Source organism: Ictidomys tridecemlineatus, chromosome 7 (assembly GCF_052094955.1).
Source record: "Ictidomys tridecemlineatus isolate mIctTri1 chromosome 7, mIctTri1.hap1, whole genome shotgun sequence".
In the NCBI taxonomy this organism is placed as follows: Eukaryota; Metazoa; Chordata; class Mammalia; order Rodentia; family Sciuridae; genus Ictidomys; species Ictidomys tridecemlineatus.
In genome coordinates this window covers 76,071,920-76,095,771 of record NC_135483.1, presented here as the reverse complement: position 1 = coordinate 76,095,771, position 23,852 = coordinate 76,071,920, and the positions used below count along the sequence as shown (strand labels likewise).

At 33.7% G+C, this 23,852-nt stretch overlaps 1 protein-coding gene across 7 annotated transcripts in view; it reads right to left on the bottom strand.

The window, feature by feature from the left end:
• Pcmtd1 (protein-L-isoaspartate (D-aspartate) O-methyltransferase domain containing 1) overlaps positions 1-23,852 on the bottom strand; it is a 74,663-nt gene that overhangs the window by 16,234 nt on the left and 34,577 nt on the right. For 4 of the 7 annotated variants that reach the window (XR_013424001.1, XM_013361535.4, XM_078017187.1 and 1 more), the window contains 2 exons: positions 20,565-20,995; positions 6,932-7,034 (listed from right to left, as the gene is read on the bottom strand). The exons of 1 other annotated variant lie outside the window; for it this stretch is intronic. Coding sequence is in view for 3 of the 6 variants with exons in the window: in XM_013361535.4 (XP_013216989.1) it covers positions 6,932-7,034; positions 20,565-20,871 (410 nt within the window). In the remaining 3 variants the exon portion in view is untranslated. Of the gene's footprint in view, positions 1-6,931; positions 7,035-20,564; positions 20,996-23,852 lie in introns of those variants that run through there. 2 more of the 7 variants (XM_013361536.4, XM_021731039.3) reach the window with 2 other exon arrangements.

Genomic DNA, 23,852 nt, shown 5'->3' with positions numbered 1-23,852 from the left:
TAATGTTGTGAAATAAAACTGAATCATATCTAGCAAAAAAGTTTGCCATAATTCTCTTAAAGATATAGTAGTGGACCACTCTAGTGATAGAAGTTCACAATATAAAAATATTTAATTTTCAAATGTAAATCACATGGAAAATGAATCTATAACTTGAAATTAGGATATAAGATATTACTACACTTCAATTAAATCTTTCAAAAAGTATAAAAGATGAGGAGTGCATTGCCTTTTCCACTTCTGCTCACCAATAAAATTATGCCAAAATATCATTAATGAGCAAGGTGTGCATTTAACCACTTCAAGAACATTCCTCAAGGGCTGGGGATGTGGCTCAAGCGGTAGCGCGCTCGCCTGGTATGCGTGCGACCCAGGTTCGATCCTCAGCACCACATACCAACAAAGATGTTGTGTCCGCCGAGAACTGAAAAATAAATATTAAAAATTCTCTCCTCTCTCACTCTCTCTTTAAAAAAAAAAAAAAGAACATTCCTCAATTCTAATCTGAAGGAAATAATAGTATAAAAAGTAAAAATTCTCCTTCAAATGCCATAATGGGCTAAGTTGTTAGACTGTAACTCATTGATAGCAACTAACTTCTAGGAAGAAAGATTAGAATAAACAGATGTTTACATGATCAGAGCCAAACCAGAACTAAATTTAAAGACTTGCTGACTCAGGTTACAGGCTCTCTAGCTAATCCTCAGTTTTTTCATCTGAGAAATGTGGATACTCACACTGTCTCCAAGATTGTAGGGAAAGCATGTAGAATGGTTAATGGCATTTTAGTGAGTAGACAATGAATATTAGGTACTATTTCTTTATCACCTCATTACTATTTCTATATATTTCTCATGACTCATTTTTCTGAGAATGGTTAATGGCATTTTAGTGAGTAGACAATGAATATTACGTACTATTTCTTTATCACCTCATTACTATTTCTATTACTCATGACTCATTTTTCTGGACAATATAGAAACAATGGTCCTCGATTCATGTGGAATGAAAAACCTCAATAATTCAAATCATATTGCATTCATTTGGCTACTGTTACTACAGTATTTTAAAAATCATAATTACAACCACCTTGGAGAGAAGGGGATAACAAGATCTACTGACCAACTGCCTTTTAAGGACATGGCACTCTCTGAACTGTGAGTTCTAGGGAACCCAATCAACTACATAGATGCATACATATTAAATACACATGTGCAGCTATAAATAAAAGTTTTACTAATCACCAAACTATTTATAAAATATTTGCATAGTGAATGTTTACAATTTAGGATCCTTTAACTAAAATATTATCCTAAGTAACAATAGTTGGGGAGATCGCTTACTGCACATGCACAAATACTGAGTCATACAAATTTATTTTCTCCAGTGGCCACCTTCCCTCAGAAAAGCCAGAGACTTCAAGGCTTCTAAATCCTAGGCAAGTTAGAAACAAAGACTTGCTTAGATCAGGGTGTTTTTTAAGAATGTCAAAACCATTACAGAGGTCAGCAAACTGTGGACAGCAGACCAACTCCCATCTACAGCTTGTTTTTATAGTTACTAGAACATCTCCAGTTCCACTCATTTTCTTGCTGACTATGACTGCTGCTTCCCCACAAAATCTCCACAAAATCAGTGGTTGCAACAAAAACCTTTTCACCCAGGAAGCCTAGAAGATTTAATATCTGGACATTTGCAGAAAAAGTTTGCATATGTTTTAGAAGATCCCTGAAATCAGAGAGTTTTAAAAGGGAATTTCAGTTAGTTTGGGAATACTATAGTTATCAAAGGATAAAAGATCCCCACCATTCTACCATCTTTACGTACAGTAAATTCAGAGTATCCACCCCATTAATTTGCTGATGACATAAGACATAGGAAGTTTAAAAGACAGGTACTATAATAAATATTCTTGTATCTAAAGAAGAAATACCATTTTTACAACATAGGATCCAAGCTTTATTACACACAAAAAAGTATTTGCAGGCATGGTGATGCATGTTTATAAATCTCAGCAACTGGGAAGGCTAAGACAGGAATATCCAAAGTTCAAGACCAGCTTGGGCAATTTAGTGAGATGCTGTTGCAAAGTAAAAAATAAGAAAAGGGCTAGGGATGTAGCTCAGTGGTAGCATGCCCCTGGGTTCCATCCACAGTACCAAAAACTGAACAAAAAGACAAATCCCTAGTATCAAAACAAACAAGAGCCACATATTTATATTTCTTACAAGGTCAACTACCATCATATATTCTAAAGCTAATTTACTTATAGATTTCCTCCAGCCCTCCATTATATTATGGAGTTCACTCTGAACTCCAATAAATTTGTTTAAGAAATCTTTAAGTGATGGATATCATTATCCATAGTATATGTATGAAGACACGAATTGGTGTGAACACAATTTATATATAACCGGAGATATGAAAGATTGTGTTCTATGTGTAATAAGAATTGTAATACATTCCACTGTAATTTATTTTTTAAAAATAAATTAAAAATTAAGAAAAAGAAACCTTTAATAGTGTAGTTTACATCTTAAGTAACATGACAATACTTTTGAAAAAGGGACTAATTTAAACAACAAAAAAATAAATAAATCAAACCAACAGATAAATACAGAAGAGTACTAGGTTTTAGCTATTCATTTTCTCCATGTGAAACATAATCAAGGATAATCCAATACTAAGGGATACATAATTAGTAATTAATTTTCCTCACTTCATATTTTATTAATTAAAATGTGTATTCTTATGACCCATAAACAATTAAAATACAATAACATTGCTTGGAAAGGGGATTTTTAATACTACTTTACACAAACTTTTTTTTTATAGTATTTATTTTTTAGTTGTAGTTGGACACAATACCTTTATTTCATTCATTCATTTCTACATGTTGCTTAGGATCAAACCCAGGACCTTGCACATACTAAGTGAGGACTCTACAGCTGAGCCACAGACACAGCCCTACATATATTTTTAAAACTGAAAATAAGTAGAAAATTTACTGAAAATAAATACTATCCTCAAACATAAAAAATTTTAAAGGAATTGTTAAAACAAAATGCTGATCCATGACAGGGAGTGGGGAGGCACAGTAGAAATACAGGAACTTTGGGCAAAGGAGAGGTAGGGTAGGCAGGGGGTATGGGGTCAGGAAAGATGGAGGAATGAGACACAATTCATAATAGCTAGACTGTGGAACCAACCCAGATGCCCTTCAATAGATGAATGGATAAAAAAAAAATGTGGCATTTATACACCATGGAGTATTGCACAGCACTAAAAAATGACAAAATCATGGAATTTGCAGGGAAATGGATGGCAGTAGAGAAGATTATGCTTCGTGAAGCTAAATCCCTAAAAAACAAATACCAAATGTCTTCTTTGATATAATGAGAGCAACTAAGAACAAAGCAGGGAGGAAAAGCAGGAAGAAAAGATTAACATTAAACCGAGACATGAGATGAGAGGGAAAGGGAGAGAAAAAGGGAAATTGCATGGAAATGAAGGGAGACCCTCATCGCTATACAAAATTACATATAAGAGGTTGTGAGGGGAATGGGAAAATAAACAAGGAGAGAAATGAATTACAGTAGATGGGCTAGAGAGAGAAGATGGGAGGGGAGGGGAGCGGGGATAGTAGAGGATAGGAAAGGTAGCAGAATACAACAGTTACTAATAGGGCATTATGTAAAACTGTGGATGTGTAACCGACGTGATTCTGCATTTGGGGTAAAAATTGGGAGTTCATAACCCACTTGAATCTAATGTATGAAATATGATATGTCAAGAGCTTTGTAATGTTGTGAACAACCAATAAAAAAATAAAAAAATAAAAAGATTGTGTGTGTAAGACACATTGTGAGGGCTGCTGGAAGGGCCCAGGATGAGGCATGTACCAGTGCAGCATTCTCCTTCCCCTGGCTTTCGGTTGTGTCTGGGGTTAAACTCTAATCAGTGCCTAGGGAAGCTTTCAGTGAGATAAGAAGGACTCTTTAAAAAAAAAAAAAAAATGTGATAGCAAAGGAAATGGAGAGGGAGAGCTGGCCACTTCGCTTATCTCCAGTCTGTAGGTGAGAATCAAAGCAGAGCAACCTTGGTTATAAAGTAAAGGAATGTGCTCATAAACATCTGAAGAAATTACCTGCCCAGTGGGCATGGAACCTATCCTATATATTTCCCCTGCTTGTAGATGTGGTGTGGCCCTCCACTATGTCCTGGTCTGCTGCTGCCAAGAAGCATGTGAGTAATAAAATGTCTAAAACTTCAAAAAAAAAAAAAAAAAAGAGATGGACATCATTACCAAGGTACATGTGTGACTGCACATATGGTGTGATTCTACATCATATACAACCATGGAAATATAAAATTGTGCTGCAATTGTGTACAATCAACCAAAATGCATTCTGCTATCATATATACCTAATTTAAAAAATAATTAATTAAAAAACAAACAGAAAGAAAACAATATCCCTCTTTTGCCAACTAAAAAAAAGTGAAAAGCACACTTTTATAATTTGTTACCAAAACAAAATTATATAAAAGAAACTTTAAAACAAACCCACTGAACAACCTATGAACTTTGATTAACTTCCAACTACTCACTACTTTACATAAAATGAAACATTTTCATATGTATGACACTTTATGTATATGACACTTATAATCTGAAATATGTAACAGTAATATTACAGAACACTGCTTGAAACTTAGGATAATAACTGCGTGCGGCCCGGGTTCGATCCTCAGCACCACATACCAACAAAGATGTTGTGTCTGCCGAGAATTAAAAAATAAATATTGAAAAAAATTCTCTCTCTCTCTCATTAAAAAGAATACATTTAAAAAAAATAGAAAAACTTTAAAATCATGATGTTTTACTATTTCCCAGAATAATACCCACTTATCAGCAATAAACTTGAGTTGCTTCAGTAATTTAAGATACTTATTTAAGTCTGTTCTGCCTAATTAATGATCCAAAATTGAACTGTCTTTATTAATAGAAGAAATTTATTAATAACTAACAGACCCTACAAGAAATCTTAAATGCTTTTACAACCATTACTTTTATACATTCTAAATTCAAATGTCTTCAGAAAGCCATACATTTATATTAACATCAAAACAAATGAGGAATTAAATAAATTCAAAAAATTCTATAGTTCTAAAAACTATATAAAAAATAATCAGTGTCCACATCTTAAGCACTTACCATTGCTAGAAATCATAAGACAGAAATGATAAAAACACAAAAGATACTAAAGTTGAATCCTAATTTCTAATCAAATAACTTGGGTTAAAAACTTTTATCTCTGACAAGTGTGTTTTTCTTGGAAATAAAATATGAACCAACACAGTAAGCAATTGTAAATCACTGAAAATGCAAATTAAATGTTAATTATTTATAAATAATTATAAATAAGAGAAGGTATCTTCTTTGGCAAATTGATACAGAAAATTCCAGTGGCTTAATCTATTGAATTAATTATATTTTTTAAAAAAATCTGAACACTCCCCAACTCTCCCAAGCATTCAGAACTGAGGTCTTTAATAACCAACCCAGTTATAATCATATCTAGGTAGGCCTTAGACCTTACCCTCCCTCGAAGCACTGAGGATTTCACTGCAGGACATTAGCAATGAGTTCAAGTGTCATTTGCGAGAAAAGGACAAACCAGCAATGGCAAGGGGGAATAAAAGCACCAGGGGAAGAAGGGCAAAGAAAGAAAGGAAAAGGAAAAGACACGCCCCTGAAGATATTCACAGGGTCTTCTTGGCTGGTCTCTTAGCACTATCTTCCAAGCCAATTCTCTCTAGAGAAACGCCCCCAGTTATGATCCAGATTCCCCTAAGTTTCTCACATTGTCACCACCAAGGGCTGAAGATGAGGGTCCACTCCCAACAAGCACAGCTGGAACTCTGAATGTTACATAAACTTTGTTACGTAAAGTGACTATATTCTAAGCTTACGTTTTCTATCCTTTTAAGGCTTTCTTTCTGAAAATATGACAAGTTATAAAGAAAAATGAGAGATGTGAAAGTCCTCCAAATTTACATAATTTCACAGCTCACAGATTTCAGCTAAGAGCCCCTGGTCCATAATATTGTCAAGGCAGATTTCTAGTAAGATTATACACCAGCTCAACTTTCCCTGCCAGCTCTAGGACCAAATTCCATGCAATATTTCTTTAAAACAATGTTTCTATAAAAAACTTTCAGCCGGGAAAAATGGCACACACCTGTAATCCCAGGGATTTAAGAGGCTAAGGCTGAAGAATTACATATTCAAGGCCAGCCTTTGCAATTTAGCAAGGCCTTGTCTCAAAAACACTTTTTAAAAAAGTATTGGGAAAGTAGATCAGTAGTAAAGCTCCTCTGGGTTCAATCTCCAGTACCAAAAACAAAAATAATTTTTTTTTCTTACCTACAATCCTACCATAAGATATTTATCAATGTATTTCAGTGACAATTTTTTCTGGGTATATCATAAAATAACTAAATATTTAAAACAAAGTCCCTTTGTATGCTGATAGATATCAACTTTATGTTACAAATCAAATTAGATAGAACCATTAAATTACTATCAAAATTTTCAAAACCAGTTCAATAAGAGTACTATAAACACAAGCTTCTTTATTTTTAATTTCCAAAAGATACTTGTATGATGTTTAATCAATGGAATATTACTAACAAAACGAGGAACACAAAATTACTAAATAAATGCTATTCATATATAATTTACTGTAGAATTACATGGAACAATGATAGCATAAATAATTTTCCTAATTTTTTTCCTCATTTATAACTGATTTTGCTTCATTCAACTGAGAAAGTCAGGATCAGTAGTAAGCTATAGTGTTCTAGACAGATTATACATATCTATTTATTCAAGTGCTTTCAAACCAAAACTACAGATATGAATACTTACTTATCAAAGCTATCACTATTTTTGATGAAGCTCTCCAGTTTTTCCTTGGCATATTCCACCACATCTGAATGAAGCTCAATCCCATGATTTATTCCAAAAGGACCTGCAATCGTAGCAGCATTTTTATAAAAAATATTAATAATATGCCCTTACAGAGCTCTTTTAATTTATGCTCATTTATTTAGCACAGGAGCGTTTAAAGAGGGCTAGAATATGCAAATACTTGCTAGCTACAGATATGAAAGTTGAATGGAAATCTAATTATTACTTTAATATAAAAAAGGAAAAAACAATTCACCTGAGTTTTCTGCAAAAAAAAATACTATGGTGCATAAAGTTGAAACCTACAAATCTCCAAAGAGAGTCGCTTATCCGGTAGGTCACTAATGTCAAAAGAACCATGATATATTCATATGAAGTTTAAGTACTTTCACTTATCATTTGCTCAAATTTGATGATTCTAGGATAGCTTGAAACCACAGGATGACATAAATAAAATATAAGTGCTTCAGAGCAGATAAATGCTAAATTCCTCCAGGGCCAACACCACATTCTCTGCCTTTTGGAGCTCCCACTGTCTAGCAGAATGTGGCAGTCAGGTACTCTCCACAGAGCTCTGTGAGTCCCAGTGTTCCCACAAACTTCACATTTCTCATTTGATATTTCCTTTTTACATGATCCTGGATAGAATACCCTCCCAGGAGAAGAGCGAGAAAGGAGGAAGGGCTTTCTCAGTCCCCAACTCCAGATGATGTTGGTTCCTCACTCTGGTACAAGCACACTGAGAATATAAAGACTGTTTCCTAAGACTATTGTATATATAAATAACACATGACTACATCTAGTTATGCTAGTTTAACTTCTGCAACTGAATCGAGCGTATTTTCCAGTCAACATTTTTGAGATTGGGCTTCTAGTAATGTGTGTTTCACTTACTTTCTGTATTTTTAAGAAATATGTAACTGGAAGTATCTTCTGAATGCCACTAAAAACAACAGTGCTTATAGATAGAACTATATAGTTAAGAATTCAATTTAAATTTCTACTGACCACAGGGGGGAAAAACTCACAAATTAGTACGCTTGGCTGTTAAAAGGGTACAAGATAAATTGGTTTGTAATTTAGGAAATACACAAACAATACAAATTTAACCAAAATGTTCAGTTGCAATCTTCAGCCAAAATCAGATAAGGATGATGCTTTCACCTATTATGTTGCTGTCATATCCTATTAGTGTTATATTTTTAACTGATTTCACTTGAAAAGTATTGATAGGTAGATTAAATCAAAAAGAACTCAATAAAGAGAATTAACTTCTTTGCAGTCTTTTCATATTTTTAGAAGTGAAGTGACGGAAGCAATCTTAAATGTTTTGCATTTTTGTTTCCTTACTTATAAACTATAAGTAGCCTTTATCCAGAAACTAAAACATAAGTGCAAAGTCATTTCAAGACCTGATATAATTCCTTACTATTATTATAGACAAACTGAGGAAAACAAATTTCATTTTAAAAAAGTGTCCGATTAAACTTAGAAAAGTACATACAAAACTTAACATTGGATCTGAATGTTTTGAGAACTTGAATTTTCATAGAGATCAAAACATAGAATGTTAGGAAAAAACAGTTTTCCTCATTTTAAAAAAAAAAAGCTCAAATTATAATTACTTTCACAATATGAATACAGTATAGAAAATACTGTTTTGTAAAATGACTCTAAAACTCATTTACCCTTTAAAGATAATCCACTGAATGAAAAATGTTAAGAGACATATTTTCATTGTCCATTAAGAATCTAGTTATACGAGTTAACCAATTTTATATATATTTTTAAAAAAAGGTCAGAACTATAGAGTTAAGAAATCAATTTAGGGCTGGGGATGTGGCTCAAGCGGTAGCGCGCTCGCCTGGCATGCGTTCGGCCCGGGTTCGATCCTCAGCACCACATACCAACAAAGATGTTGTGTCCGCCGAGAACTAAAAAATAAATATTAAAAATTCTCTCTCTCTCTCTCTCTCTCTCTCTCTCTCTCTCTCTCCTCTCTCACTCTCTCTTTAAAAAAAAAAAAAGAAATCAATTTAAAAGGTTGAAATCGCTGGCATTTTGTTTCCTATAAGGCACAATGCACAAGTAAGTTCAAATAACAAAGGGACTAAGAATCTGAAAAAATCAAGGCTTTCGTTCCATATTCCACACTACCTTATTAACAGATGGAGTCTAAATTTCAGAGTTCTAGGTCAAAAGAACTAGATAGGCTATCGTCACAGATGTCACTGGTCTCTGTTCTGCTATCTGTTTACTATCTAAAAACAAAGTGGCAACTCTCAGAATTAAGGCTTAAAGTTTAATTTCTTAATGTTTTTTCACATAACTTGTTTTTCACATCGCCTTAACACAAGATGGTTAATAATGATAAAAATAATTTCAATAACAATGAAAATATACATGTAGAATATACTGTCAAAATCTAGCTTAAATACCATTTGTTTAAAAAAAAAGCTAGAATTAAAAAACACCATTTTTTTAATGGATGGCATTTCTTAATTTTAAAGCAACATGGAGCCATATCTTTAATTATCATTACTTAATAATCTGAAATCATTAATATATTGAAAATAAATTTAAAATACAAAAATCATTTTAAAAAAGCAGAGCTTAAATAGCAATGTCACAATATTTATTTAGAAATTGATATACAACTAGAACACATAAAATGTTACCATAAAACTGTAGTGTGATGTTGATTATTACAACTTATATTTGACATCTCTATTAAGTAGAACAACCAGAAAATATGAGACAGAAAACAAACAACAACAACAACAAAAAAAAAACATTTATAGCTGCTTTTGAGAAAGAGGATTAAAAGGTCTAAGGTAAAAGGAACATTTTCATCATTACATGGTTTTGTTGTTAGTGTACTTTAATCATATGCAATAGGATTTCCAATAAACAATGGGCTAGTGAAAGAATGAAAAAATAAGACCATAAATGTTCTAATAAAATAAACAAATGATACTTTTGTATTTATATAATAGAAAGGTACAAATTGTCAATCAAAAGAAAAAATGAAACAGTACTCAAGATGATATATAAAACAAGCCAGATGAGGTATAAATTTGACTTTGTATTCAATAGATTCCAATGTTATTTATATTCATTACATTGAATATAACTTCATAGAAAAGTCTATGAAATAAGTCTTAGTTTCTCTAACATATTTTAAAAAGGAAAATGCTAATGGTTGAGTATTTTCTTTAACAGCTAAACATTAAAGAAAACAGTTTATTAAAACAAATAAGAAATATTTATGTATCCTATAATATTAGAAATGATCAAGGCTGACAAAAGCTCATTTATTATGAGCAATGATAAATAATAAAATTCTAATATAAGATGTAGATGACTTCTTTGGTAGTAATTCGATCTAATCTAGCTTATTTATTCAATTAGTCAATAACCAAAGCTTATATCTCATAAAAGTCAATATAAGTTTAGGCATAAATTGTCTATATTCTTATTTACATCTATATTAATCTCACATGATGTTCAATAGTTTGACAACTCAGTATGATCTCTGACAGAGATCAAGGAAACCCCCACTAGGAGCTTTACGCTGTTTGTATGAAGTCACCACACTGTTAAGTATTTCGTATAAAGCTGACTCATAGAACACAGTCACAGGCAAAAAGTACTCCCTAAAACATAACCAGAAAATAACTCTAAAGATAAAATAATTCAAGATTTATTAGTTCAGTTGCAGACTGTGATAAGGTGAGAAAGGCAAGATTAAAGGTCAAGATATCTGGATTACTAATCCAGGTTCTCCCTTTTAACTGCTATACAATCTAAAACTAGTTAGTTACTATCTGAAGACTAGTTGTTACTAAACAAAAGGGATCCTTGGGAAGACTGTATAGATTATGTCAAAGTGCTTCATATACTAGAAAGTACAAGACAGATGACAAACTATTGTTAGACACTATGATGCACATTCTTCCATACAGAATTATAGAAGATCATAACTTACACAAGTGGTTCTCAACCCTGACTGCATATCAGAATAACCTGAGAATTATGTAATCTACTTACATATCTACTTTAATTATAAATTAAATTTAAAAGACAGATTCAAACTGTAAATGCCTGCATCCTACTCCAGATAGGCGCATGCACCTAATTCTAACATGTAAACAGCATTCAGCATGAACCACAACCTAATTATCATAAAAAGCCCAATCTAAATGAGCCTTAAAATGTGTTTTAAATTAATTAAATTTCAGTTCTCATTGGAAAAAACAGTATTGATAGTTAATAACTACAAGTAACAGCATTTTGGCTAACTCTAAATATTTACCACAAGGGGGAGTAGGTGAATCAGTTATTTGGTTTCTATGAAACTAGTAAAAAAGTCAATGAGATGAAAATGTATGTGTAAAAATATCTTTCATTAAATTACAATGGACACTTTATTAATAGTAACTAAATACTTTTTATAAATAATTTTATAAGTAACTAGGAGTATTCTGAGATAGTAACAAGTAAAATGTGGACAAGAGTAGGTTTAGTCCAAAGGTAGATACAGGAAAGGGGAGAAAACAGAATCAGCAAAAGTCTCAGACACTAGATATTTAATATCTAACTAACTATATAATTAACATGATTAATTGTTCTAATGTAATAACACTTGCTGAAATGTTTCTTGTGGTTTCTGTGTAATACTGAAAAAAGAACATTAAGACAAACATCGTTAACTTTTACTACCCTCTTAACTACTCTGATTCTAACAGGATTAGGAAACAAGTCCCAGAACTTACCAGAAATATGTTCCAACCCTCAGGCTTCTCTCTGTCCATGGATATCCAAGTACTAGTTCCTTTTAAACATGTTTATACCAGATTGAAAATACTGATTTTAAAGAGTTACTGAAAATGGACCAAAGGCCCTAGGTAAATTTATGTTTCATATGTCAAAAGTAACAAGAACAGACAGTTCATTTACATATTTCTACTCAAAGGGCTAATATATTCAAATACAAATGTCCAGAGTAATCATGACTAGATCTCATATGTATACTGGAACATTACAATCAAGATTAAGTTTCCACCAAAGCAGATTCAGGAAACTGAAATAAAATCTGTTCAATTTTAATATAATGTCGTTTAAAAAGCTAAGTTAAACAGCTTCAGATCTCATTTTTCCCAGAAATCATTTTCATTGGCTCTTTTATTTCACTGAATATTTATCTCTAAAGTACCTAAAGATATCCAGGGCCAGAATATGATTGATTTATAAAAATGTTCAATAAATATTTACAGAACTAAATGAAGAACAGCCAATAGAGCAACACTATATTCTATTACTAGGTCTTAAACATCACATACAATTTAATGGTTAAGGGATATATCTTATGCACTGCTGTATCTTCTGAAGCTGGCACAGGGTCTAGAATAATAAATGTTTCTCTAAAACATGAAGAAAATAGGTAAATTTAGCTATGGTCACAAAAATCTGTTAGAGTCTGTAAACAAGTCAGGATGGCGCCTGGCATTTTGCCAGGGGAATATTAGAGTCTGTAAACAAGTCTGGATGGCGCCTAGCAAAATGCCAGGGGGAGTGGTTTGTGAAGTGACGCCAGCGAGCCATTAAGTGTGGAGATTTCTTATTGGTTGACTGCTGTACCTAGTTTATGCTAATTAAGATAAGCTGTGTGGAATGTATAAATACCTCTGTTGTCCTACAATAAACGTGACTCCTACTCCTGCTGTATCAAGGTACACAAGTTGTTCGTCACCCCCCAGCTATTTTGCTGCAGCCGGACTGCAGCAAAAATCAAAAGGTTTGCAACTAAGATGGAGGCAAACACTATAAACAAAGCATTAAAGGCTTATTCTTCATGCTTTGATTTCTTAAATAAAGCATAATGGCAAAATAGTATGTATATTAAAAGCACTGTATGCCAACAGTATTATATCTGATATGAGGGAATAAGGCATTCCACAAACATAAATCTTAGCGATAAATCCACTTTAAATTAATTTATTAGCCAGGCACAGCAGTACACGCCTGTAATCCCAGCAACTCAGGAGGCTGAGACAGGAAGATCATGAGTTCAAAGCCAGCCTCAGCAATGGCAAGGCACTAAGCAACTCAATGAGATACTGCCTCTAAATGAAAATACAAAATAGAGCTGTTGCTCAGTGGTTGAGTGCAATCCCCAGTACCAAATTATATATATATACATATACACATACATACATATACACATTGTTATTAATCTGTTGGATAACCTTATAGAATGCAATTAACATTTTTCTTCTATTCCTAAAATTTTTTTCTTCTGACTTTATGCCAACTACCATCACTATAAACATCCAATGTGTATTGTGAAAAATCAAGGTGTCCTTGGGGCTTTATAAAGTTACTATAGAATTGGGGAGGCAACTAGAGAAGATGGAAGAAAGGGAGAGAGAGAAAAGGAAAATATTACAAAGTATTCTTGTTGATTATTTTGGATTTGTGAGCCCTGCAAATGAGCACGAATAAAATTAAACAAAGAGAACTGACATTCAAGTTTCTGCCTTGAGTAATTTGAAAGGAGAAAAATACTTTCACCAAGAAACAGAGTGTATTCAAATTTTTGTCTTGTGTAGATGACAGTAAAAGAATTGACTTGAGAATAGGCTCAAAGAAGTCTTGTGCCCACTTAAGAAGAAATATGATGTAGGCATTCTGCCCACTTAAGTATTCAGATTTGAGTACAGCTCAAAAGACCCAGTTCCAGAGCTTAGCAGACACACCTTGGGGCTAGAAATCTGTGACTCCTCAGCATACAGAGATTACTTGAAGACAAAAGAAAGATCCATTCTTTACTGCAGACTAAAGCCAAAATAGATTCCAAAAAAGGACAAAGAAACCATTTACAAAGGCAACACAAGGAGATTTTAAATCCAAGGAAAAAATCCTTGAAGGCCAAGGGAGTGGGAGGGCCCATGGGCTGACCCTGCCAGAGCTAAACCCTAACAAATGCAAAGGCAGGTTCCAGAGAGGATCAAAAACTCCAATAAAAAGGCTAAGCCACCCTGCTAATAATGGATCAATCTCTGGCTCTGAAGCATTCTGACCAACATCCAACCGGGGCCTAGGTTAGACTCTATCACAGAGATAAGATAATTCCATAGGTGCCAGTTCCTATACTGAAAGATAGAGATTCACAAATTAATTAATACATAAGGAAACAAAGTTCAGAAAAGTTTAATAATTGTCTGAAAGTAATATACAGCCAATTCTCATTATTTGTAGTAATGTTCTATAAAGCCAACAAATACTGTCTAGCAAACACTGAACCACTATTTCTAGGGAAAATATGTAGTGCACATACAGACATATCTCAAATAAATTACAATATCAAATCTTTAAAATTCAACCTGGTGGTCTGTTTTTCTTACTGTACAAAAATGAAAACAAGTCCCAGGAACTAGCATCAGATTTGGGTTTCAAGCCTTGTCAATTGTCTCCAGTGCAGAAATTCTTTCACTGTCCTGGCCCCTAGGGTCACCATCCTTTGCCTATTTCTGGGTAACAGCTGAGACACAAAGGCAGAGAGAGCTAAGGCTTGTCCTACCCCTTAGGAAAACATACAGCAAGTAATTCAAGTTTTTTGCTACTCTACATAAACCTGCAAATAATTGTGTAAGTGCTGTATTGATTTGGGGATTATAAATAATCTTTAACAAATAGACAAATTCTCCAAGACTGAATCTGCAAATAATAAGAATTGACTGCATTTGCTATATAGATGATCTAGGCTGGGAAAAGCTTAATCCCTAAAGATAAACACAAGATGCTCAGAGAGCCATCTAAAATACTTTTTCATATGAAAGGAATTTTCTCATGGCTTCTAATAGTATAAAGAAATATAGCCAGAAGAAATTACTATGGACACTGCAAAATTTCTTAAACTTGTATTACTTCCTAATATTCGTTATTTTTATTACTATTTGTTGCTCTATGATAAGCAGTAATATTAGCCATAAATGAGATCACCTAAGTATTGATTTTTAGAGGTGATAGCAATGAAGGAGATGGTTGACAATAATGATCTATTTCTACTCCACAATCAATAAAAGTCAGAAGGAGAAAAAAAAAAAGTCCTAAAAAATAGAACAATGGTAGGAACTCAACACAAGATAGAAGGACTTTAAAAAAAATTAAAAAAAAAAAAAAGATACAATGAAGCCTAACTGGAACTGAGAAATAGTTTCAATAATGAATTTTATGTGATTAGCCTTAAAGAAAACATTGCTTCAAAATAATTTTGCTCACAGAGGACAAAACAAGTCATATTTCAAGAAAAGACTGTAATTCCTAAAAAGACAAAATCTTAAAAGAAAAAAAAGCGGGGAGGGGAGAGAGCAGAAGAAAAACTGAAGTTTAGTTCAATTTAGAAAATACTATTTACCTTAGAAGGAACCCTGATACCTGCAGAATGTTTTTTATCTTGCCAAGAACTGGGAACCTAAACACTTTTAAAGAAGTATTTAAAAAGCCTTGTCAATTACAAAAAGCTTTGAAAATCATATTTCTAATAAAGGCTTACATTCAAAACACATAGAGAATACCTACAACTCAATAATAAGAACCCAATTAAAATGATCTGGGCACAGTGGCACACACTAGTAATCTCAGCAACTTGGAAGGATAAGTCAAGAGGATCACAAGTTAGAGGCCAGCCTCAAAATAAAAAAGGATCACAAGTTAGAGGCCTGTCTCAAAATAAAAAATAACTGCTGTAATGTATTTAAAAAATAAAAGCAATTAATTAGTTAAAAAAAATTAATTAAAAAAATAAAAAACAAAACAAAAAAAATAAGCCACTGGGTTCAATTCCCAATACCAAAAAGCATATAAATTGATGTTCTACATCATTAATTAGGCTTTGTGGCATACTGTAACTAAATGAGATAACAATTCACATCCATTTATGGCTATTTATAAATAACAGGGCTGGAGATGTAGCTCAGTGGTATTGTGTACTTAGCACATAAAAGTCACAGGTTCAATTCCCATCACTATGGGCTAGTGGCGGGGGGGGGGGGGGGGGGGGGCAGCGTTTATCAGTGAGAATATTTAGAAACTGGAACCTCATACAATCATACAACTTTGGTGAGAATATAAACAGTGCAACCATTACAGAAAGAAGTTTATCTATTTCTTAAAAAGTTAAATAAACTTACTATATAGTCCAGTAATTCCGCTCCTAAGAAACCAGTCAATTGAAAGAAAACAATGATATACACCTGAATGTTCACAGCAACATTATTTCTAACAGCCAAAAACTAGTAATTGAACTATTCATTGACTGATGCCTGGATAAACATAATGTGGTAAATCTATTTATCAGAACATTTCCTGCTATAAAAATATTTCCTGCCATAATTCATACAAGCTACAGCATGTACAAAACTTGAAAATACAGCCAAGTAAAAGAACCCTGATGCAAAAGACCACATTATTTTATGATGCCATGTATATGAAAGGTTCTTAAGATGCCGATATATGGAGACAGAAAGTATACATGTGGTTGCCATGGGCTGGAGTAGAGTCAGGAGTACATCACTTAGGCATGGGGGTTTTGGCATAACAGAAGTGTATTTTAATTGGACTATGATAATGTTTACAGGAACTTTGTAGGTACCTGTAAAAATCACTGAATTGTGCACATACAATAAATGTAAACTTTATGATATGTAAATCAAACCTTATTAAACAGAGAGGGAGAGAGAAGGGAGTCTGAGCTTGCATATACATGAAGATAAGAAAGCATGAGTACCTGAGGTCAAAGGTAATAAAGGTTAGATGATTAAGGACTATTTAATGGTCCTGTGGTAAAAAAAAAAATAGAGTAGGGAAACCAAACAGGATGGCAGCATAGAGCTTAACTAATCAGCCCTTTTGGACAATTCAGCTGTTGCAAGTATCTATACAAGCTGACAAGATACATCCTGCTTGTCAACTATTTGATCTTTAAAAATGAATTTAGGAATGAATGTTGTAGCGCATGTCATATATATATAAGGTTTTTTAAAGAATCTATAATTGTTATATTATGGATTATAAGAAAAATGGGAATGAATCCCTAAGCAAAAAGAAACCAAACATAGAAGAATCCTATAATCCTGAATCAGAAGAGATTATAATAACTTGCCTTCATAATTTTATTATTCAATTGAATCCTGATTAGCAGAGGTAAAGTACAGTACTTGAAGGCCTCTTTTCCTGCACTTGGTTTTTCAGTAGAATTCCTTAAGAAAGGATGAAAAGACAGTACTGAGAAGAGAATCAATTAAATAACTCAATTCACTATAAAAATTCTTAGTCCTGGGAAGACCCTCAAGGAGAATTGAGCAAAACACAAAAAATTTATCTTCAGTTTGAAAAGCAAGAAGATGCCTCAATGAGAAACTCTAGTTCAAGTGATCCATTCTCCACGCACAGGGAAAAATTAAATTTATGGATAACTGCATCAAGCGTACTTTATTCATAAGAAATTTCCTGCAGAAAAAACAAACTTCCCCTTATAAACAACAAGAGGTGATTACAGCCAATCCTCTACATGTGTGTCTCTGAAGTGAAGTGGGAACTCCCCAGGAGACATCTTCCCTAATAGTGTTACCAAACCACAAATGCCCTGCTCTCCCTGCTTCAGCCGGGTTTCTTCCAAAGTATGTAGTAGGTTGTGGTTCCTCAGGTAGGACCCATTTGCCTATGGATCCTATCACCCATATCTTGGGACTGAGAGACCAAAAAAAAGCTGAAAGCATGGTGCTATAGTTTCTTGTTAAGGAGAAAATGTCTGTTAATAGGGTCACTGTGATGCAAAGGTGCCAAATCTGATTCACTATACTCAGATAATACAGTGTGCACTGCATCCTTCTTTGGACCTAGTTCTAAGTGATTTTTATGAATATGTTCCCTCCCTTCTTTGACTTAAAAAAAACATGAAATGCTAATAGGCGAGGGACAAGGGGATAAAAGATTAAGTTTCCTTAGAAGCTTAATCAAAGTAAACTATAATCTTTCCCACTAAATGAATAGTTCTATCAAAAGGAGAATATTAAATCTAGGTTTTCACTGTGCAGGATCACACACAAAAAGATCTTGGAGTAGTATCCAGAAGTCATGATCATATATATCCAACTACAGATCCATGACTCCCTCTAGCCTTATAACAGGAGGAAAATACCTAGCACATTGTAGATCATCTACCCAAGCTGTCTACTTCCTTCCACAATACCCTCTGGTTATGAATTAAAAGACAAGACAATAAAGTCTGAGTTCTGCCTACAAGGGCATCTGACCACAGGAATCTTATGTCTTGGAGACTGGACTAAGCAAGGAGTCTAAGGAGGAGACCTCATTGCTAGCAAGGTTACTAATTATGACGCACACATCTGCTAACCTTCCTCTGGCTAGACTGACCTTACTCAGCAGGAGCCAATTGGCAGGCACTGGAGAAGTCAAAGACAGGATAAACATGCATTCTGAGGCTGGCTAGACACGCTATGAGGACTGAACTTGAGATGGAAAGTTGCCAGAGCAAGAAACATACTGGTTAAGGTCAGCAACTTTCATTTTTAATAGTAGCAGCTCTCCTTACTCACTCCCACTACTTTCCTTTTGTTTTGGAGACAGTCATAAACCCTAGATATTCTAGTGATGAAAGTGATAGACATGTGGAAGTTTCAACCTGCTAAAAAATTCATATCTCAGAATGAGGAAGACCATCAAATTTAAATATAAAAGTCTAAATTTCTCTTTTGTTTGCTACCTTCTTGAGCAGTAATTAAACATCAAGAATTAACCCAGTCACTAAATGGGCATTGGCTTTTGTAATTTTAGTACTTTTACTACATTCAATCACTTTACAATTTTAAATTATTGTCTGGAAATTTGTAGAATTATTTTACATTTTGTTAAGTTAAAGGATTTCTCTGAGAGATATCTATATCATTTCAATCTTGAACCAAGATCTTCCTTTACTGAGGGTGTCTGTTTCAATTACTTCAATAATGCTTTTTCTATTTATTTTTTAAAGTTATCTGTATTTTTCATTTTATGACTACAGTATATCATCTGATACCAAATTCTCTGTAATTTCATCTATCTTTGCAAGAATAAATAACACTAATCATAAAAAAAAAAAAATTAACCCAGCAAGGTGCTGTGGCTCATGCCTATAATCCTAGCTACTCAGGAGGCTGAGAAAGGAGGATCACAAGTTCAAGGGCAGCCTCAAGAACTTAGTGAGGCCCTAAGCAACTTAACAAGACCCTGTCTCAAAATAAAATATTAAAAGGGCTGGGGATGTGGCTAAGTGATTAAGTGCACCAGTGCCAAAAAAAAAAAAAAAACCTATACCAGTTGAGAAATGAAAGTACTCCCTCACCTATTTTAATGAACTAGCTCACAGATTCCATGATTAAAAGAGGAGTTAGTGTATAGGAAAGGGGGATTTCAGATCCAAAAAAAATGCCTTAAAATGACAAAATGTGACTCTAGTTCCACACTGGGACAGTCACCCTACTACAGGATACATCTTTCTCTATTTAAAACCTTTCCATGACGCCTGATCACTTTAGAATGAATTTTACACCAGTCTCATTCCTATAACTTGAGCATACACCTCAATTATCACACCTATCATGCTAAATAGGGATGTTTACCCTTCCTAATCTCTCCCCACAATAGCAAAAGTGATATGTGCCTTTATGTTTCTACCTTAATGTTTTGATAAAAGTGATGGCTATTCTAAATGACTCACTAAACTTCAAGTTCATCCTCCATCTAACACAATGTTTCTGTAGCAGAATTTCCTCCATCCATGCTCTTCCCACCTGTATTCCACCTTAACTTCAAGTAGTTTTTTGACCTGTTTGTGCCTCACTTTACTCATCTGTATAACAGTATGTACTTACAAGGACTATCAGGAATACTGAGTGAGTTGCTACATATATAGTGCCTTAACAATGTCTAGCACTCATCTAAAACACCCAGTATGCTCCTTGAGAGCAGAAATCTTTGTCCCTTTTTAATCACCGCTATATCACACCAGAAACAATGCCTGGGACAACAAACATGGAGTAAGTTTGATAAGATTTTAGTGAACACATCCTTTTCTGTGTTTTTTCTTCAGTCTCTAGTTTTGGTGAACCAGTGCCACACCCTCCATATCACACATACTCCTGTGTCTCCAACAAAAAACTGACATAATTCTCTTTCCATTTAAAATGAGATTCATAAGCCAGTAAACATAACACCTTACCTGAAGTATACTAAATAATTCTTGAGTTTTTTGCCTACCAACTGCTCAATTTTAAGTACAATGACTAAGAGTTGGAGAATAGTTCCAAGAGCTATCAGAAGTCTAGATCTGTGCAAAAACTACCTGGGTCAGGGCTAGGAGTGACAAGATTACTACTACTTTGAGTTTCCAAATTTGAGTAAAGAAGATAACTACTTTGAGTACAGATTCCAACACACTGTATACAAAGTTACAAAGCCTGGAAATTACCAACAGTACTACAAAATCAACTTACTTTTTTTAAATAGAATTTTACAAAAATAAAATTACCTAAAATTAAGCCCACCATTGTACTTAAATATCCGGTTCCACTTCCCAGGTTAAGAAAAGATAATCCTGGTTGAAGTTTCAATGCTTCCATAACTTCAGAATAAATGCAAGGTGCTGACAAGTGTATGTTTCCATGCTTCCAGGCTAAGTCTTTGTAAGCATTGTCTCTGTAGCCTTCCAAATAGTAATCTCCACGATCAATTGCTCTGAAGGCTTGCTCCACTCTTTCAGTACGAATATACTGAGCTTCTTTAAGGTTATCAATTAAGTCATCATTATCTTCCCCAGCACTCACAGCTCCTCCCATGATAATATTCAAATCAAATCATAAATTTAAAAATGTAATAAGATCAGTAGAAATGGTTTCCAATAATGTAGTGTGGTTTGTTTTCTTTTTAATACTGCACTTGATTTCCAAAAATAAACTGATCCTAGAAGGAAAGAATAAAAACAAATAAGTTACTATTCAAGAGGAAAATAACTCCATTTTATTAAATACATGCCATTATAATTAACTACCGTTTTTCAGGAATATATTCTTCTCCAGGCATAATGTTAAGTGTCTTAAGTATACTATTTTTTCTTAATTCTTACAAAACCACAAAAGGTGGCTTATGTATCATCGTACAATGAAAAAGGGGGAAAAAGAAGTCACTAGTACTATGGCCCATTATAGTAGCCACTAGTCACAATTACCTATCTACATCTCAATTAAAAGCAATGTAAAATTCAATTACTCAACCTAGCTATATTTCAAGTGTTTAATAGCTACATGTGGCCAATGGCTGCCACACTGTATAGTGCTGATCTGGACACTACCAAGCCTTAGTTCTGAATCTTTAAGATTCAGAAACCATGCTCTTAAACACTAAACCACATGGCTTCTCTTTGGTGCAGTGATCCTGGTTTATTAAGTGGTTAGTTGACCGATTTAAAATTCCTGAGTTGAAAAGTAACTGCAAAATGTACTACGTGAATTTAAAATATTAAATATATTACATAAACAATGAATATAAAATGCAAATAAAGTCAGACTCACACGTTTGTGTGTATACACACAAAGACAGTGCTTTGTTCAGTAAACCTTGTTGTAATGAACAATGAGACCACAAACTTTACTAACAACTTTGTCTAAGCATTAAAACAAACGTTATATATACATCCCTACTATATACAAACAATACACACAATAAACATCTTTAACAGATAAAGCTGAGCATTTTAAGTGGAAATGTAAGTGGACCTTGATAAACTAATAAATTTCAATAAATAACACTGAATATACTATTTAACCTTATACCATTAATAGTTATAATCAAGAGAAATAATCAAGAGAGAAGGAAAGTAAGAAATGAAATATTCATGGCCAAGAGTTATAACAGTCAACTCTGGCAAGGTTACACCCTTACTCTTGGCTTTAGATAAGAAAACCAATCAGAGCCTTGAGTGAGCCTGTCAGTACACTAACTTTGCCTGTGTTCCCTTGGTTCTTTCCTACAATCTCCTTAAGAACTTTTCAAAATAAAGACAATGTGGTATATATGCACAATGGAGTTTTATTTAGTCATAAAGAAAAATGGTTTAATATCATCTGCAGAAAAATGGATGAAACTTGAGAACATTATGTTAAGCAAAATAAGCCAAACTCAGAAGGTCAAGGGTCATGTTTCTCTCATATGTGGAAGGTACAAAGAAAAAAGGAAAAGAAAGGTGTAAGGAGGAATCTCATGAGAATAGAAGAGAAACCATTAGAACAGAGGAAAGGACCAGGGGTGAGGAAGAAGAATGTGAAAGGGGAAATATTGGGGAATGATATAGGCCAAATGACAGTGTGATATTGTGTGCATGTATAAACATAACAAACCACACCCTTATGTACAACTATAATGCACCAATAAGAGAAATTGGGAAATTAAAACCATATGAAAAATTGTGCTGTACATGTGTACTATGAATTGAAATGCATTCTGCTATCATATATAACAAATTAGAATTTTTAAAAAGATAACACCAAAAAAAAAAAAAGAAATGGGGAAAAACGTGTTAAAAAGAACTTTCTAGGAAGAGGAAACAATAAACTCACATTTCATTTAAATTTAATTTATTCAAGCTCAATTTTAAAAAGTTGGATGGCTCCACTCCCTACCTCCAACCTCAAAATAATAATTTTAAAGTGACAAGGGCTTATCATACTCTCCTTTGCCAATGAGTACATTTTGCAGCATGTAATGCAATGAAGAGATGTTAATCCACTATTCCTTCAACATGTCATTGTTTCAACAACCTTTTTTTTATAGCTGAAGTACCCAGAGTTGCTAAGAGCAAATCTAGTATTTCAAGTTTTTTTAAGTGACATGGCCTCTGAGCACAAGTCAATTCTTTCATCTGATAACTTAAAGAGTAAATCTCTTTCCAAAGTGAAAATAAAATGGCTACACTAGACTAGGAGACAGTTCTGTGTATACCCAGTGTGGCACTTGCCAAATGACTTTAAAGAGTAATTCTGAGATGGGCATGGTGGCACAGACCTGTAATCCCAGCACCTTGGGAGGCTGAGGCAAGAGGATGATAATTTCAAAAGCAGCCTCAGCAATGGCGAGATGCTACACAACTCAGTGAGACTCTGTTTCCAAATACATACAAAATAGGGCTGGGGATGAGTAATTCTGATTACACAGACAATTAACATACAGTTCTAATACTATAAATGGCACAATTTATTAGTTTGAAAAATTATTTCCGCCATGTTGATTCCAAGAGCTTAAGAATCTGACCCTTCTTAGTTCCGCCTGAACTTCATTCTGTTCAAAAATATCATAGCAAAATAAGTAAATGTTGTTTTTATTACACACCTTACAATCTTGGTGAAATAGAGGCAAAAGTAATCAAACAAAAACTACCACCACTTACCAACAGACACTCTTCTAAACATTACCTGCATATTATCTCACTTAAAAATTACAATAAGCCTACAAAGAAAGCATCACATGTCACTTTCACTTGAAATCACTTATGTAAAGGGGTTGAGTGCTATAAAGCACAGGAAGCCAAAGTGGGACCTATAACCAGAGATCAAGAAAAGCTTCCTTAAAAGCATACACTGCATGAACATTTAAAGAAGTAAGGGAACTGTAGACTAAGGAAATAGCTGGTACTGACAGAATTAAGAGAGCAAATGATGATTGAGAAATTACCTACAGTTTAGCCTTTTATCAGCACTGGAACAGATCTGATAGGCCAGTGATTTTTGTTTTTTGTTGTTTTCAGGTTCTGTTTTTATTTTTTATG